The 18,481-nt window shown below is 40.4% G+C and overlaps 1 protein-coding gene across 6 annotated transcripts in view; it reads left to right on the forward strand.

Moving 5' to 3' along the window:
• zfpm1.S (zinc finger protein, FOG family member 1 S homeolog) overlaps positions 1-18,481 on the forward strand; it is a 95,982-nt gene that overhangs the window by 67,528 nt on the left and 9,973 nt on the right. For 5 of the 6 annotated variants that reach the window (XM_018240463.2, XM_018240461.2, XM_018240462.2 and 2 more), the window contains one exon: positions 12,635-12,774. In XM_018240463.2, the coding sequence (XP_018095952.1) occupies positions 12,635-12,774 (140 nt within the window). Of the gene's footprint in view, positions 1-3,064; positions 3,217-12,634; positions 12,775-18,481 lie in introns of those variants that run through there. The other variant, XM_018240465.2, reaches the window with a different exon arrangement.

Here is an 18,481-nt window from a genome sequence, read left to right on the forward strand (position 1 = left end):
CCATTACCAAGAGATTTGGCAATCCAGAGATAGACCTCATGGCCTCGGATCACAACCACAAGTGCAAGAGGTTCTTTTCAAGGTACCCGTCCCGGATATCCAGTGGGATAGATGCCCTAAATCAGAACTGGAGAGGGATGTTCGGGTATGTCTTTCCACCCTTTCCATTAATTTGGAGGGTATTGAAGAAAATAGACAAAGAGGAGACACAGGTGATTGCTGTAGTCCCATTCTGGCCCAGGCGTCCCTGGTTTCCACTTCTAAGACAGATGTCAGTGGAGCCTCCAATGAAACTTCCAGTTATGAAAGATCTGCTGATGCAGGGCCCAGTTCCATTTCAGGAGGTGTTCCACCTGTCTCTGAGGGCGTGGAAGTTGAAAGGCAGAGGTTATCAGGTATAGGCCTCAACAAAGATCTGATAGAATTGCTGTTGAAATCTAGAAAGCACTCTACGTCAAGTCAATACTATCGTGTCTGGTCTTGTTTTGTCAAATTTGCGGAAGATAAAGGATTTGATCCCAGATGTCCTGGGGCGTCAGAATTGGTGCAGTTTCTCTTTGCTGGGTACCAGAGAAGGCTTAGTGTCAGCACTTTGAGAGGACAAGTTTCGGCACTGTCGGCATTAACTGAAAAATCATGGGCTGAGGATCCGTTGGTCATTCGCCTGTTTAATGCACTTAAAAGAGTGTGTCCAATAAGATGACTAGGGGTGCCTCCATGGGATTTGCCTTTAGTCTTAAAGGTTTTGATGGCAGCTCCTTTTGAACCGTTGGAAAAGGCTTCGGATTGGCATGTTACTCTGAAAGCTTTATTTCTGGTGGCGATCACTTCAGCCTGCAGAGTAGGGGAAATTCATTCTCTTTCAGCCAAGGAACCTGATACGGTGGTGTTCCCTGATAAAGTGGTCTTGAGACCAGCGTTTGAATTTCTTCCGAAGGTTGTATCACAATTTCATATGAATTTGGAGATAACTTTGCCCTCCTTTTGTCCAGATCCCAAAACAGTGCGTGAACAACAGTGGCATACGTTGGACTTAGTTCGAATAATATCTCATTATCTGACCCGTACACAGGCGTGGAGGAAGTCAGAAAGACTGTTTGTCATTCCGAGGGGTCCTAGAAGAGGTTGTGCCCCGTCTAAAGCGACTATCAGTCGATGGATCGTTGAATGCATAGTGTTCGCCTATCACAAAACAGGCAGAGAGGTACCTAGAGACTTGAAGGCTCACTCTACTCGAGCATTGGCTGCTTCCTGGGCGGCGGAAGCCAGAGCGCCGCCAGATGTAATTTGCAAGGCTGCAAGATGGTCTTCCTTGCATACATTTATAAAGCATTATAAGTTAAATGTTTTTCTTTCCCAAGAGGCTAAATTTGGGAGAAAAGTTTTGCAAGCTGTATTGCATTCATAATAAATGTTAAGCATCAGTTGTTGTCCCTCCCTTCTTTTGGCTTTGGAAATTCTCATGTTGGTGATATGCTGCCATGGGTGGCTTGGGAAATAGAGAAATTTAATTACTTACCGTAATTGTGCCCCGTCTAAAGCGACTATCAGTCGATGGATCGTTGAATGCATAGTGTTCGCCTATCACAAAACAGGCAGAGAGGTACCTAGAGACTTGAAGGCTCACTCTACTCGAGCATTGGCTGCTTCCTGGGCGGCGGAAGCCAGAGCGCCGCCAGATGTAATTTGCAAGGCTGCAAGATGGTCTTCCTTGCATACATTTATAAAGCATTATAAGTTAAATGTTTTTCTTTCCCAAGAGGCTAAATTTGGGAGAAAAGTTTTGCAAGCTGTATTGCATTCATAATAAATGTTAAGCATCAGTTGTTGTCCCTCCCTTCTTTTGGCTTTGGAAATTCTCATGTTGGTGATATGCTGCCATGGGTGGCTTGGGAAATAGAGAAATTTAATTACTTACCGTAATTTCTATTTCCAAGTCACCTACCATGGCAGCACTCACCAACTTCCCTCCCTTCTGAAGCTAAGAAACATAGACAAGGTGGGGGCGGTGCAGAGCGGATGTTATAGGGTTGGGAGTTAACCCTTTCCTGTCCAGTGACCTGAGGGGCGGGGAATACTCATGTTGGTGAGTGCTGCCATGGTAGGTGACTTGGAAATAGAAATTACGGTAAGTAATTAAATTTCTCTATTTTTTATATTAGCTTTGCATTGTCATTTCTCGTTTAAAATGCATTGGGGTTGGTTGTACATTTGATGGGGAATTCAAATTTATCCACAGGTAAACGTTTGCGCGTTTTAGGCTCTACTCTATGTTTGTAAGAATCTATGGAATATAATTTGCAAAAGATTGTTCATGTAATATCATATTCAGCAAGTCTAAATTAGGCTGCGAATTAAAAAAAATAAAAGAGAACATTAATGAATTTTTATCTTTGGAATGACCTTGTTCGCTGGAGGGGGTTGACTGCTTTAAATTCTGATATGCAAATAGCTGATAACAATAATCTATAATCCTCAACTTGGGAGCATTTACAGATGTAAATGTTTAATTTTGAACATAAACTGATGAGCACACTCTTTCTGGTAATGTTCCCCTACCCTACACATCACAGTCATGCTCTCCTATAATATACACACAGCCATTCCAGTAGAGCCTAACTGACCTATAATGTAGGCACAGTTGCATACTGTATTCTGTGTTTGTTGACTAAATAACCCCTTTTCATGTTCAAGCTTTTACAGTTGAGGTGAAGCCATACAACTACATCTATAAAACAAGTTGGGGTTGTGCTTCCATAAAGCCCAACTGGCTGCAGCATAAATGGACCAGTAAGTGGATGAGTAATAATTACTGATCCACCTATGCTACTGTCTGATTAATTCTAGCATAGTGCAAAGTAGGCATAAAGAGACTATGCCTAGGACTACCTTTGGTGCCCTTACAGCTCTGTCTCATTTGAAATACCACCACAGTATTTCTTCTTCAAGCCACCTTTTTATTCAAGTGTTTCTAGATAAATACGTATATCTAGCTTTGTGTCTGTTTAGCAGAATCTGATGCTCGACTGGCCAAAGGTTATGCTGATGCCCCCATTTTTCACTTTTGCAAATAAGACTTTCCTTCAGGTTATGGTTGAATCTTTTTCTCACATATGTGTTATTGTGCTTTTTTTTCTGTAGGTAAGCTGCTCTAAATTTTATGGAAAAAATGACTACAACCGTTCCTATCATATGTATGAGCACAACTAAGTAATGGTATGACCTTATAGGCAATTACATCATGCATACTTTGTTGCCACTGAATGATAAAATACATTTTATATATATAAATATAGGTATATTTTGCAATAAGCTGTATTTAACAGTGGGCTCTTGTCTGGCCCTGTGTTATAGACATACAAGCATAATATTACTGCAAAGGTGGCAGAGTTGTAATGAATGTCAGAATGAGTTTCCATTGGCAGGAAAACTTTGAATGTTGCAGATAAAAGGACATTGTTTAGCCTTTGGTATGTTTAAAAGAGAGCCAGGTTTCTGACTTTCTTTAAAGGTTTCCATGAAACATATTGGGCAAAATACAGAACTCACGGGATTTGCACTGGAAGTTTCCAAAGAGCATAAGAAAAATGGCCTTTCCTTACACAACTGCTGTTCATTGTATCTGTTTTTATTTAATTTTTTTGTATTTTCCCCTCAGCTTAGACCGGCCATACACATACCAATAATATCTTACTATAGTGGGAACATGTATGGTGGGCTGACATGTAATATGGATATATGTAAGTTTGGGAGTCAGGCAGGTTAGACAATTTCATCTGCTGATCCACCATTTGGCCAGCTCATCGGCAGATGAAGCAAAGCGGGGCGGCAACTATTCATGCCAGTCCAATCTTCTGCATGCTTTTGGTTTAGCATTCTCTGAACTAGAGCTATGTAATTTGCTTTTTATTATCGACCATGATAATGTGTCAAAATGAACAAGAGGGACCCTGTTATTGACTCGAAACCTTGAGGTTCTCAGCAGGATTGTTCCTTAAAGTATATACACTTTAAAATGGACTATTTATCAAGATCTCTACCGGCTCCCATGTTATATGGACTGATGTCCCTGTGGTTAAGCTCTAGATTCCAATTTCCAAAATCAGTTGTTTGGTTAGATTCCAGTGTCCAAGTCCATTTTTGGCTGCTCTGTGTTTGGTTCTGTTTTGCTTGGTTACCTCCTAAAACTTGATCCTGTGATCATTGGCCAACCAAGTTTTCTTTTACCAGTATCAACAATTAAAATATATTACAATTAAATATAGGGACCATTTCACAATTTTCTCATTGACCTGCTATTATTTTACATGGTCTAACGTGCCAGTTGAACTTTGTGGTGAGGTTTGGGGTAGGTGGGTGTAGAACCTTTACTCTAGTGGGGTACTTTACCCTTGGGTTGGGTGGAGTGCCTGAACGTGCGTCTGTGAGAGGGCGATGCATAGAAGGTGCAGGAAGAGCCCCATATAAAGGTACCTTTTAATGAGCTACTTTTAAAACAGCTTTAAAAAATAGGTTTAAGATCTTCGGGGGCAATATTCTATTCTCTCTCTGTGTCTAAATTCCCCTCCTTTTCAGTTTATTTCTAGATTATCTAATTAAACATGATGAGAATTTTTTTTTCTGTTAGTTTATCTCATCCACTCTCCTGTCTCCTTAATCTCCAAATGCCTGGAGTTTTGGTGAAAACCTCAAGGTTTCATTATCAGGGGAGCAGTAGTGTTGACCACGGCAGCACATCATGTACTGATGGACAGGGGAGGGAGAGATGTGGCTGATAAAGTGCCTTTTTTGGTATGTGTGGGTGTGGAAAAAAATTTAAGCTATTCTTTCTTTATCTGAATGCTTGCTTTGACGGCAGATAGAAATATTTGTTTTAGATTAACACTCCAAAAAAAGTTGCAAAATTAATTGGAAAAATACCATGTTTGTAAGTTAAATGTATCTTTTATTTATCTTCCTTTAATAGTAGTGCATAAGGCCATGGCTTATTGTGTGCTGCTAATATTCTCTATATATTGCATTTCTACTAAGGATTGGGAGCTGCCATACTGCTTGTTCTGGCTGAGGTGTCCTTTATAAACTTCTATAGCAGCAAAGGCAGCCCTGGCTCACAGTTGATGTGGATATGAATACCAATAAATGAAAGATAACACTATGGGGCGAATTTAGTAACCTCTGAAAATTTGCCAGCGACGGTTTCGCTCACTCGCAACACTTCGCCAGGCGTAGATTCGCCAGGACACTGCTAATTCACTTAAATCCGAAGTTGCATCCAGGGTGCTGAATGCTGGCGAAGATGCACTATCGTTACTGCGCCAAGCGAAGTTGCGCTAGCCTTGCCTAATTTGCATATGGCGGGAAGTTAAAGTTCAATGGACATATATGTTGCAGCAAATACATTACATTACACTACACAAGCCTGGGAAACCTTAATAAAATAAAGTTGTTATATTGCCGTACTCATGAGCCCAGTGTATAGTTAATGAGGGGGGAAGCCAGTTACCCCCAAAAAAATTACGCTCTTTTGCAGCCTATCAGCCTGAAAAAAGGAAAAGACGCTAGCGTTTTTTTGGGAAAAAATTTCAATTTTTTTTTTAGGAACTCCAATCTCCTCTATTGCACTTCGCCTGGTCTGAGGTGGCGAAGGCAAGTCGGGCGCAAGAGGTAACGTTCAGTAAAATCTCCATCTTAGTGAATTTGCATAGTTAGGTCCAATCGCCAGAGCGCAAATTCGCCTAGCATTTGGGAGCGAAGTACCACTAGAGTCTATCTCCTTCTCTAGCTAAGTTACGCCAGCGACCGTAAATCGGTCCAAAAAAAAGTTGCAAAATTACGTCACGCTGGCGAATTTTGTGTTTTTAGTGGATGTTTAATTTTTTGATTAGCAAACTTACAATTTCTTGACAGGGGAAAATCACTGAATCCATTTTTGTGCTTAGGCTAATGGCACACAGAATGGATATTGGAGTGTGAATTCATACTGTAGCATTCACCATTTAAGCCATTGGGTGGACTGGCATTACATTCGTAGTTCACCTGCTTTTTCTGCACAAGGGATATTAAACTCAACACACATTTTATTAAATAGAATTATTTTATTAAATTCTGTCAACAATTAAAATATCAGGTTATCGAGTCCTGAATTTGAACAGGCTGATAGTATCTGGTATATTTCATCAAGGCATGCTTTTGATCTGCATGGTACTGTATTTGCCATTAATGTAGATATATCTGCATCACTCTTGGCATGCTATGTTATTAACTCTAGAGTTAATATAGCCACTTGACCAAGTTTGGCTGGGTCATGTACTTGACTTCTAACAGGATCCTTGCACTTCATAGGCCATGCAATTTGCAGGTCCCATTTTTGTGACAGCTCCCTACAATTACTCCTCCCTACTCCTCTGGGCAGCTGCTGACAGCTGACCCTGGCAATCTGAAGCACCATTTTTCACAGCCGTCCTCTGGCTATCAGCAGCTAGGGTGACATCAGAGATGTGGTTCCCCCTTTCCGGCACAGGATATCAGGGCTGCTCATCATATCTTGCAGGGAGCTAATCACTCTGTACTCAGCTTCCTTCTCCTGCCCCGGTTTCCTGGGAATGGAGGCTTGCTATCCTTGGAAGGCCAGCCCAGAGCTGTCTGCACTGCTTCCTGAGCAGCACACAAGAGCTTTCTTCTGCACTTAATACGGAGCGTTTCAGGTTCACGAAACGGCTACAATAATCAACTGGTCGCAGTGCTGTCCCACCTTAACCCCAGCTCTGGGGGCAATTAGGAACAAGGAGGTGCATGGCCAGGAACAGATTTAGAGTTATATTCAATTGTAAATGTTATTATACTGTATACATTACCCTGGCTAACCTTTAGGTAGCTAGTTTGCTTTACAGTATAATCCCTGCACATGTAAAGATGAAAATAATGATTTTAAGAAAATATGTAGTGCTCACATTTGGTCATCTGACATCACATAGCCCCCACATGATACCAGATTAACCTTTTCCCTGCTGGGGGTCACACAATCAACATAAAGCCCATAGCAAAGAATTATGATAACTGTCTATTTCACCTTTCATGTAAACCTCAGGGACTAGAAACTGTTATGAATGGTATGGATTTGCCATTCACAGTACATTGTGTAAGAATTTAGTTTAAAGCAGTGCAAGGTGTCTGGCACACCAGTATAGCAGTAAACCTAGATTTTTTTCAAAGAGGTTGGCCTATCAAGTCCAGCAAACAGAACAGCTATTTACTACTTTATCTGCTGACTGAAAAAAATTGTGCTGCGACACATGCAGGTTTTTTTTGGCATTTTATACTTTACCCTTTGTTGTTTTTTTGCATTCTTTCCCAGCATTGGCCACCCATGTAATGCTTTAGATTGGGACTAATCCCAATCCTTTTTTAATCCTTTTGCCCTTGGGTCAATTATCGTGGGACAAAAGAGGCCCATGCAGACCCATCTGCGGTAGACCCCATGCACAGCCTGATGCAGTTCTTTGCTACTGGGATATTCTGCATGACCCGTATATGAAGAGTTTAGAGCACTCTAGAATGCCACGTATAGATCACACCAAAAGTAAGTTGGTTAAAAAGTAGAAGAAATTTTAATTTAAACAACCATCTCGAGCCTTGCGCATTTCATGTCGCCGAGACACTTAATCATAGGCTTAAGATCATATGAGATGATAGATTGTTTCTGCTTTTTTTTAGTCTGATTGATACGTGGCTTCATAGAGTGCCCTAAACCCTCATGTTTTTGTTTATGGGAAATGAACCAGCACAGAGGCATACAAACTACAGTGAAACCAAAATTTTACATACCACAATTTTAAGTTTTCCCACATTGTTTTTTCTGTGATCCCACCAATATATAATGCAGTATATTACATTTCCCCAGGTTTCTGACTTGATTCATCCATTAGTTCTGTTATGCAAAAATAAATTTACTACATACGCATAATGCTTTTGTTTAAAAGAATATATAACATATTACTTGCGTCAACATTTTAACCCTAAAACTGGTTTAAACTACAAATCCCAGTGCCCCCTTTAAATATTTCCATTCCAGTTGGAAGGTTGCTAGACGTTTCTGGCAGACAGTCTATACCCTTATTACAGTTACAAGTAGCAGAACATTCTATTTCCTTAAAGATCGCTGTACCATGATATGTTTCACCGAGTAAAACTGAGCACTGTACCTTCCAGTATCAGAATAACAGATTTGCTTTTCCCTTGAAAGTAACTGCAGTAACCACAGACAAACGTGTTCCATAGACTGAGCACTTTAACTGTAAATTCTCTAGTGCACCGATCTCAACACGCAAGCCTCCAAATCTTGTTAATGCTACTCCCCACCAAGCCCCGTCTCTCAACACTTAGAGATTGGCAAGTAAACTTCAGTTACAGGGCCCCCAGAAGCCAAATACTTACACTGGAACCCGCATCTTATTATAGTTAAGCTAGCCCCCACCAGTTTCCAATTTACGTTAGCCCTGAGGCTTCCATTTTCCCTACAATCAGGTGCTAATAAAAGTGTGTTTGCTTTCTGGGTAGGTAAGATCTCCAAGCTATTAGCTTAGGTCACAGTTCATGGTTGATCAAGATTCGAGTTTGTGCCTTGTCAAAAAATCAATACTAGTGATTGTGATTCTGCAGCATTATGATCACAGCCTTGGAATTGTTATACAGACGCTGCTCCTATTAGGGGTTCCCTTATCATATAATGCCACAAAGGAATTTCTTTTTCCCCGAATACCCATTAAGGAAACTTTAGGAGTTAACTCCTGGAGCTAAAAATTCCTAGACCAACCTATTTTAGCATAGCAAATGTGGAACGTACCATGACAATTTTGTTTGGTCTTGAATTAGTTTATACCCAATGCAGTATCAGCTTGCAGAACTGTAGTGAATACATTGCTTAATCTAACTACAGAGAGCTGATAATTAGTTTATCAAAAAGTAAATCTGCGATTATATCATGCAATGAATATATTATTTTCTTAGGAGAACTTCATAATCCAATGTCCCTAGTGTAAAACTGGCTCCTTTCATTCTTCACCTATCATTCATCATGTGTAATTGGGCTATTAGACTTTTACCTTCCACAATTCTTTTCCTCTCCCAGGTTAATTACCTGATAGTGAAAAAATAACATAACAGAATAGAGCTAGAAAGCCTGACTGAACCTTAAGGAAAACCTAGGAGTCTCCTCATTACCGGCTCGTCCCACCCGATGAAGGGAAAATGTACTTCCATTTTTGACATGGGCTCATTCATTTAGGTTTATGTAAAAAAAAAAAAAAAGAAGTTCCAGAGTCCATGACTCCACAATGATACAAGATGAGAGTTGGGTTGCATTACAGTGTGAGCTTAAAGGGATATTGGGAAATGGTTCTTACGAATACCATGGCTTCCTTTCAGTCTGTGGGGCAAGGTATGTCTCTGTAAAACAAAAATTCAGATACTATTGTCAAAAAGTGGAGTATATCCTTCCTTTAACCATTTTGTCTACATTGCTTTGACCCATCTCAGGGTTTTTCTGTGGTTTGCTGCCATTGTTTTTCAGAAAAGAAGCAAATCTTTGAACCATGCAATGTGTTATGTGTGTGAGATAGTTGAGTTTATGTATATATATCTGTCATACCCCAATTGACATTTCACATCTCTTTCTGAGCCTTTCTCCCTTTCTGAATCGTTGTCTTGAGGGATATGATATCCGCCCTGCAAGATATTTCCACTAGATATATGGAAAGTAAAAATGTAAGGGCTTAGTTGTCATGTCAAGTAAAACATTGCAGACCATAGCAACCAATCAGAGCTTTGCTTTTGTTTTCTTACTTGTAGGTGACTCTTGAAATCTAATTGATAATTGGTTGCTATGGGCAACTTCACTTGATAAATAGGTTTCTAAGTGTACAGTGGTACAATCATGTGCATGTGAAGTCAGAAAATGTTTGGGGGTTTCAGGTATCTAAGGTGGTCATAGACGCACCAAGTTTTGTACGATATTCGGTGCATATATGGTGGGAGACGAGACGACCAATATCAGCAGAAGACTGAAATTTAACATTGTCTATTGGTACCCAGCTTAAAATAAGTGCATTTAGCTAGGGTGCAATAGCTTTAAATTATATTTTTATATAGGCAGAATACAGAACAGCTGACTGACATAGGGTTATAAAAACCATAAATCTGCAGCTACAACTACAACTACATGCACACCCAGGGGCACATTTACTAAGGGTCGAATATCGAGGGTTAATTAACCCTCGATATCCGACCGTCGAAGTAAAATCCTTCGACTTCGAATAACGAAATTGAAGGATTTACCGAATTTCCTTCGATCGAACGATGGACCTTCCCCATAGGCTAACATTGATGCTCGGTATGTTTTAGGTGGCGAAGTAGGAGATCGAAGTTTCTTTTAAAGAAACAGTACTTTGACTATCGAATAGTCGAACGATTTTTAGTTCGAAACGTTTGATTCGAAGTCGTAGTCGAAGGTCGAAGTAGCCCAAAAAAACTTCGAAATTCAAAGTTTTTTTTATTCTAATCCTTCACTCGAACTTAGTAAATGTGCCCCCCAGTGTCAACTAGGTGGCATATAAATTAGATTTTAATATATGTACAAAAAAAAAAAACCCATCCATCTAAAAATATACTGATAAAGGCGGTTTAAAAGATTTTGTAGGGCTGGTTAATGTAGCATTTGAGGAAGGGAATAATTGAAGATGTGTGAGAAGGTTCTAGAATAGGACATTCAACATCACTGCACTTCTAGTGTCCAGCGGTTAATCCCCAAACAGATGCCTCTCTGCATAGAATTCCTGCTGATCCAATGTGCTGTGCTAGATTGTGAGTATAAAAGTTGCTGTCTAATCGCCTACAGCCTCCCTTCGATGAGATGTAAGAATGTATCAGCAGTCAGACATTGACAGGATTATTCATGGATAAATTCGGAAGTTATTTTTTTTAATGCGTAACAAGACTGGGTTTGTGATGACGTTTAATTTGAGGTTAAATCTGTCGCAGACATGGAGCCCTGCAATATGTGATGGTATAATAGAGGGTAGTTTGGTGGTCTTCCAGCAGTTCAGATTTCTTTCATTGCTTTTATGACCTTGTTCTCCATAGTGCATTGAGGGCATTGTGACTCTGGCAACAAAGCTTAGATTGCAATCTGTTTTTCCAAGAAGTGGCTTCTACATACACCATGTGTACAGAGCTGTGCATATTGTTGGCCTTCTAAGCGGACAATGTCTCATTATTAGAATGCTTCTCGGTAACCCTTTGCTTTTCTTTACCTCTCGCCCCTCCTCTCTAATAGTTTAAAGCTGTTATTTATTATTTCATTTCTGAGTGGCTTTATCACAAGCAAACAGCCCCAGTTACCTGCAACATTTACTTAATGATTCCAGTGATAGGGAATATTCTGATAATACGCAGACCAGCTGGCTGGCGTCAGCCAATCAGATGCTGGCCTGCGATGAGAGATTAGATAAAGGGGGACTGTATTAGCTGGAGTATGGTGACACGGGAACCAACACTATTGATACAGAGATAGGATTTAAAATGGACTTTGCCTCCTGTGATAATCGGGGAAAAAGATTGCCTTTAACTATTAGCTCACTGAGTACTCTTAATATTAATAAGGCAAGGTCAGTCCTTATCTTTGTTAGCTTGGGATCAGTGTGAGAAAAACAGTCTGCCAAAGAGGTGAAGGGAGTGCCCAGGGAGGGAGCGCTGCATCCGCTCGCATGTGATGGGGAGGCAGATCAGGCTCGATCATCAAGTTCTGTGTGGGAAAAGGTAGATGGGAATGTTTATATTATGGTACCAACCCAGAAATGTTTTGGCGGCTCTGTCACAGGTTTTATGAATACCGGGATTCACTGTCTCAAGCTGGCGGTGTTTGAGACACTTATGATCCAAAGTCCAATCTATAACATCTTTGCACTTAGAATAGCCACAGACCTGCTCTTTTATCTGCTTCAGTATCCTGGGAACGTAACTGCTGCGGTAGCTACTGTACCGTGTTTGTTAGTTTGTCCTTCCAGCCTGTAGAGGCCGCCTTATCAGTAGTTGTGTATTTTCCCTGCTGGGGTTTGATACAGAAAAGATAGATCGATGTTTTGACATGGAAAGTGTCAGGCTTAGAGAGCTTATCAGTTGGACATTTGTGACCTGACCTCCCAGCTCTTATGTTAACCTTCTGCCAACAATGACTTCTTATTGCTCCAAAACTCCTCAGGCTTCTAAAATCAGCCTAATTTTTTAACCCTGCAAATGCCAAAAAATTTAAGGGTCTAAATGATTTCTATTCCTTGTGCATTAAACCCTTATTTTGGTTATACTCCATCACCATGGTAACAGTCAATAAAAATGGATCGACAGGGCAATTGTGTGAGGAAACCAGTTTCTTAATTGTTTCAGGAGTAACATCCTAAAATAGAGAGAGAGAACGAGATACCCTGTTACCGTATAACAGTATTGATTTAATACATTGTGAATGCCTTCTGTTATAATGAGGCAGTTACAAATACTGTATATGGTTTATTCTCAATGCTGTGTTATACAAGATGGCAGTTTTGCTTATGACATCTTCATTTTTCATCTTATTTTCACTCTATAGATGAGCTGGAATTGGAAATTTCTTCTACAGATGGAGTTGGACATATTCGTGCCAGAAGTCAGCTGCACAAAGGCTTCTCTTGGGGACCCTACAAAGGGAACTTCACCGGCTCCTCGTCTTCGCCTAGCCCAGCTGACTTGGTAAATATGATTCTAAGCATATTCTATATATAGTGAATATAGAACCCCTTCTTGTAAAATATAAGTATATTATAAGTTATCAAGGAGTTCCGTGACCATATAAAAACATGAGGCCAAAGGTTGAGTGTTTTTATACAGGTCATGGAACTCTGATAGTGATGTGCGGGCCGGCCCGAAACCCGCGGGTTTACCAGTGGGTCGAGCGAGTTCGGGCCGACTCCTGTACAAAATCCTCAGGTCACAGGTGGGTCCGGGTCGAGCTCTTTTCCTGCTCTCCCCACCGAAGTTTATAGACTTTTGTCACTGTGGGGCAGACACAGGTCTATAAATAGAGGGGCAGCAGGTTGGGCCGGGTGCGGATTGGGAGGGGGTGGGTTAGGGTCGGGTGCGGATTGGGAGGGGGCGGGTTAGGGTCGGGTGCGGATTGGGAGGGGGCGGGTTAGGGTCGGGTGCGGATTGGGAGGGGGCGGGTTAGGGTTGGGTGGGGGTCGAGAAATTCTCAACCCGCACATCACTAAACTACAAGGTGACTTCTAATATCCTTATATTTTGAAGAGGGGGTACTTTATTTATTATAATACACAAGTTTCAGTCATTTGACAGAAATGAAATCACTAAGCACCGATTAGAACCAATGACATAAGCACCAATTACAGGATATCCATGGCTCTTGTGTATTACAACACACACACACACTTTATCTCTTTTCACCATATTTTAAAGTCCTGTGCGTGCCTAAAAATCAGACATTTCGAGCACCAACTGTGCTCTTTCTCAAGGGTAGCAAAGATATATACATATAGGGAGAGAGAGTATTTGTACTATACCTTACAGAGAAATTGTCAATATTTGAATCCAGGCTTTTATAAAATTGATTCTTTCACCTACACCATAGCCAGAATAATGAAGGCTTATTCAGTGTTCCCTTTAAGTTTTTAAATGGCATGTTCCGATGATTTTCTCTTGCCAACAATAAAAACTGTGATTGCAATGAGGTAAGAAGGTATAGGACAATAATAAATTATTCTGGTTTGATAGCATTGCAGTTGATTGATTATAGGAACAAAATAGGTCAGATAAACATTTCCTTAGCAGCTTGTATTTGGTTAGCAATAAATCTGGTAAACCATAATGATTTCTGCATGCTCTTTGCGAAATCAAGAAGCAAAATTGCCATTAGGGTACACTGAGATACATTTAGTAGTAAAGTTGTTGTTTCATAAACATGCACCCTCGAAAAAGAATGCAAGCTATAAATCACAGCAGTAAAATCTGCTTTATTATGCTATTTATCATGGAATAAATGTCGGAAAAGTGCTTATACTTCAGCATTGTTAGCACACTTTAGAAACTGCTGTAGGAATTGGACCTCCACCATACACAGGCCAGGAACTGGACTTCAGGACCTGATTCTTTTAAATGTCAAAGCTTTGGCTTGTCAATGACCAAATTATGGAATAATCCTTATCGAGAAAGCCCCAGGTCCTGAACATTCTGCATAAGAGAGGTCCCATATCTGTATAACATTTTATACAGATGGCCTGCAATGTTAAGTGGTATAGTTTTCCTGTAATGCAAAAATTACTCCATTTCTTCTTTGTAATCCCCTTTAACAAAATACAGTGGTCCAGTGGTGTACTGAACTGCCCATTGGCTTTTCTTGTTTGTTTTGTGCTGAAAGATCTAATAATTTGTATGTGTGGCCCTTGGATTCCATGCTAAAGGTTGCTTGCAGCCCCTGTGCCTCCTGTAGTGTTGCCACTGATGTACAGCAGCACCTTAAAGGGCCCCCTTTATTTCTAGAGTTCCTTACTCCGCATACAGCAAATGTTTTTCTATGGAGATTAGGTTGTCTTGAATTTTCTGTGAACAAAACATTTTTTTCTGCGTGTGTGAGTTTAAAAAAAAAAAAAAAAATTCTATATATATATATATATATATATATATATATATATATATATGAGGCAATATGGCAGCTCAGACATATGCATTATTTATACTAAAAAAGGATTTATACTATCTTAATAAAGGATAATATAAAAAGCACAAACAAGTATCAAATACAGGGCTGGTTTAATAATCATTTTGAATATTTTGCTTGTATATTATATGTACAGCATTTGATTCTCTCTCAAGCAATTAAAGATAATATAAAATATATTATGCACATTCCTGTTTTAAAATTGAAACTAGAAAAAGTTTCAGTTCAGTGTAGTAAATATTTCATCACTGCAGCAAAAAGTGCATTTCTGCTGCTTTTGTAAATCTGAGCATCAATGATAATTATCCCATTCTACTCATGGCAGCCAGCATCTAGCATTGTTTGCATGCTGGTTAAGTCCTGGTCCTTCTGGAAGAGACTGCTGTAGAACAATGTGGAGAAGAGATTTAGGCCTGAGTTATTATAGGGCAAAATGTGCCGACTATAAGCTCCCTATCTTATATACATGAGAGAGGAGGGAGAGTTGAGTCATTATCTCCTCTGCTTTAAGGTTAAAGCTCGAAATATTAGACGTGTGCAGGCTGGGTATGTGATAGCGATTGGGTCCATTATCTCTTCGGAATGAAATCCTTGATTAACCCCTTATCTTCTCCATTTGGGGGTGTTATGATCCTGTGGCGCCACTAGTCCAGACACAAGACAGCCAAATGATTGATTCCTCGCAGATAGTGGCTTGCCTACCCGATACTTCATTTATTGTCTAAATATTTTCGCTAGCATTTCAGCTCACCCTGCCCTTATCGGGTGCCTTGATGCTTTGCAGCTCTGCTCATCTCTGCCTCCCTCTCTTCCAGCTATCAGTAGAACCTTAGGAGCGGCAGGATGGAATAGGTTCATCTCCAGCACATTAAACATCCCTTTTAATTCCTCCTCCTTCTATCTTGCTCTTGGCTAAAAGATCTTCTGCTCCTTTTCCGCCCCTTTAGTAAATGTCGCACATCCTCCTGTCTCCCAGATAGTTCAGGGAGAATCTGTCTCACTTTAACCCATTCACAGCTTTTGGCCCCTGAAGGCCTCATTGTTGCCCAGTGTGATTAATAAACTGATATGTAATATGGAGGATGTATGCTGTCATGAATTATGCATAAAACAATGATATTGTTTTGTGAATCTACCACACAAGTATTTTTCTATTTAACCTGGCCACATGAGCAGTTTCTGGAGCAGTTTGATCCCATTTGTTTTCACACATGTTTTAATGGTCAAATCTGATGGATCCATTTGTTCGGCCCACAGATGAGTTGTTCGGGGAGGAAGGTGTGGCATTATCACACCAGTGTAAAAAAACAAGATTATTTTTTGCCAGTTATGTTAGGGAATATGTGATCAGTGTTCACTTGCAACCTATCCCTAGTATAGCAGCTCTGCAGTGCTGGCCTATGGACGTGCAGTATCTGGCACATAGCATCTAAAGTACAGCTTACAGCAGTGATTATGAGACAGCCTCTGAACATGTTGCTTTTCCCAAAGGGGAGTATTGTTTTCACTTATGACTTATTATCTTATTCAGGTTATGTGCCAATTGTTTATGTAAATTCACAGCAAAGAATGGCCTTTCAAGTTTCAGATAAGAATAAGATGCAGGTTGTTCAGCTGGTCAGTCTGCTCATGGAACAACCTTGATTACATATTTCTTTCTAGTCCTGTGCAATATATCAGGGGAAAAGGGACATGCTCACCAGAAATAGGCATTGGACCTGCAGAGCATCCACTATTAATTGAGCCACCCTAAAGGCTTTCTTTCTTTGGAACAGGTAATTACTGAATTACCCACATTTAAAACCTTGTGCCTTACCATACTCTTTCAGTTTTTCTGGGTTAGATAGTGTAAGGTATGATTAAGAGATATGTTATGTATTTTTTTTAAAGGTTGTATAAACAGTTTATGTTTTGTGATCAGTGTAATTTTTCCTGTTGGTCATGACAGCCCAGCTGGCTTGCTTGCACTGCTTTGCAGGTAAAGCGGCCATTGACTATACCAGTCATAATAACATATGTGGATGGGCCAATTGCCTCCTCCATTTTGTCCTTGGTTCCACAGCTCAGCCAGCATTTACTAGCATTTAAAGCATCCCTTCCCAGGATAAGTCTGAACAGCGGATGCAGTCTAGATAGAGTTTCCGATGGTTATCAGGCAAAGTTCAGAACAGAGACACTGACCTCTTTGTTCAAGGGGAAAACAACATATCTTCTCACAGGGACAGAGGAGGAGAGTTTTAGAGATGCAGCTTATATACTGTCCACATACAGTATTACAGCTCCTGTACACCTTCAGTTCAGGGCAACATCTTTAACTCATATCAAAGAACCCCCATTCGGTTCTCAAGCTTTTAAATAAGAAAAGGCGACAAATGACTTTTAGAAACGTTTAACCCCTTTATTAGATTTATGTATAAATGACTGTAGTGCTTTCTCCTGTATGTATGGTTTGAGCATTTAGGTGGGAGTAGTTAGAGCAGGGGTGTCCAAACTTTTTGCAACGAGGGCCAGATTTGGCTAGGTGGAAATGTGTGGGGGCCGACCATTTTGCCTGACATTCTTTGCATAGTGTCGCTCTGCCGGTGTTAGCAATAGATCATTTCACTAATGTTCCCAAATATTATTACTACGGCTACGCAATTCCTGATCGCATTCTGCTGGCAGGCCGCAATATTATTAATTTCATGACGGAGGCCGATGTAAATTTGAAAACGGGCCGCAATTGGCCAGCAGGCCAGACTTTGGACATTCCTGAGTTAGCGTAAGAAAGCCAACTCGTATGGCAGTGAGAGTGTTTCTGCATCATCAGCAATACCAAACTCTTTATCAAGTGGGGGAACACGCAGCCTATCAGCGTGATAAGCTGACTAGCGTCATCACCCTCAATTTGAGGGTCTTCAAAATATTGGAAGGAATAATTAAAATTCATATTGTTACCAACGCAGCCATCAGATTAATTTCTCTTTCTCTGCATTCATTAATATTCATTAGAGATATGGAAAGGCAGAATGCATGTTGGATTCTATGGCAAGTCTCAAGGCTCAACAATAACACATTCAGACAGAGCTAGAATTAGAGGCAGGATGACTCCTGTGCCTAGGGTTGCCACCTTTTCTGGTAAAAAAAAAAAAAAATACCGGCCTTCCTATATATTTATCTATTTATATTAATAACATTGGGATCAGCCATCATTTTTACCGATCAGGCTGGTAAAATACCGGCCAGGTGGCAACCCTACCTGTGCCCCATGTTGGGACTGTAGGTTGCTAGCTGTTCTTGACCCTGTTGTTTACAAAATCTTGATGGTTTATTTACTGTATGTAAAGAAATAAAACTATATAAATAAAAATGGATAAATATATGTGTTCAGGGTGCAAAAAAGAAGTAAGGCACCATGTTTTACACTACTGTGGGCATCTACCAGTGCAGGTCTTCAAGTTCCAGAATGACCTGTGCTTCCTGCATAAATATAGCACTGTCCCCAGATGTCCCCCATACTGGGCTCTATTCACAAAAGATTTACCATCTGCACTATGGTAGGTGGTAAGAGTGGTTTGTAGTGATGTGTGGGCAGGCCTGAAACTCCTTGAATGCACAGGTTTATCTGCCACTGACTGGTTTGGGACGATTTTTGTGGGCGGGTTTGGTAAAAGCTATTCCTTCTGCCCTCCCTGCCCACAACCTTACTTTGCCCTGCTTCTGCCTCCGGGAGCTTCTGTTTATAGA

Source organism: Xenopus laevis, chromosome 4S, assembly GCF_017654675.1.
Source record: "Xenopus laevis strain J_2021 chromosome 4S, Xenopus_laevis_v10.1, whole genome shotgun sequence".
Taxonomy (NCBI): Eukaryota; Metazoa; Chordata; class Amphibia; order Anura; family Pipidae; genus Xenopus; species Xenopus laevis.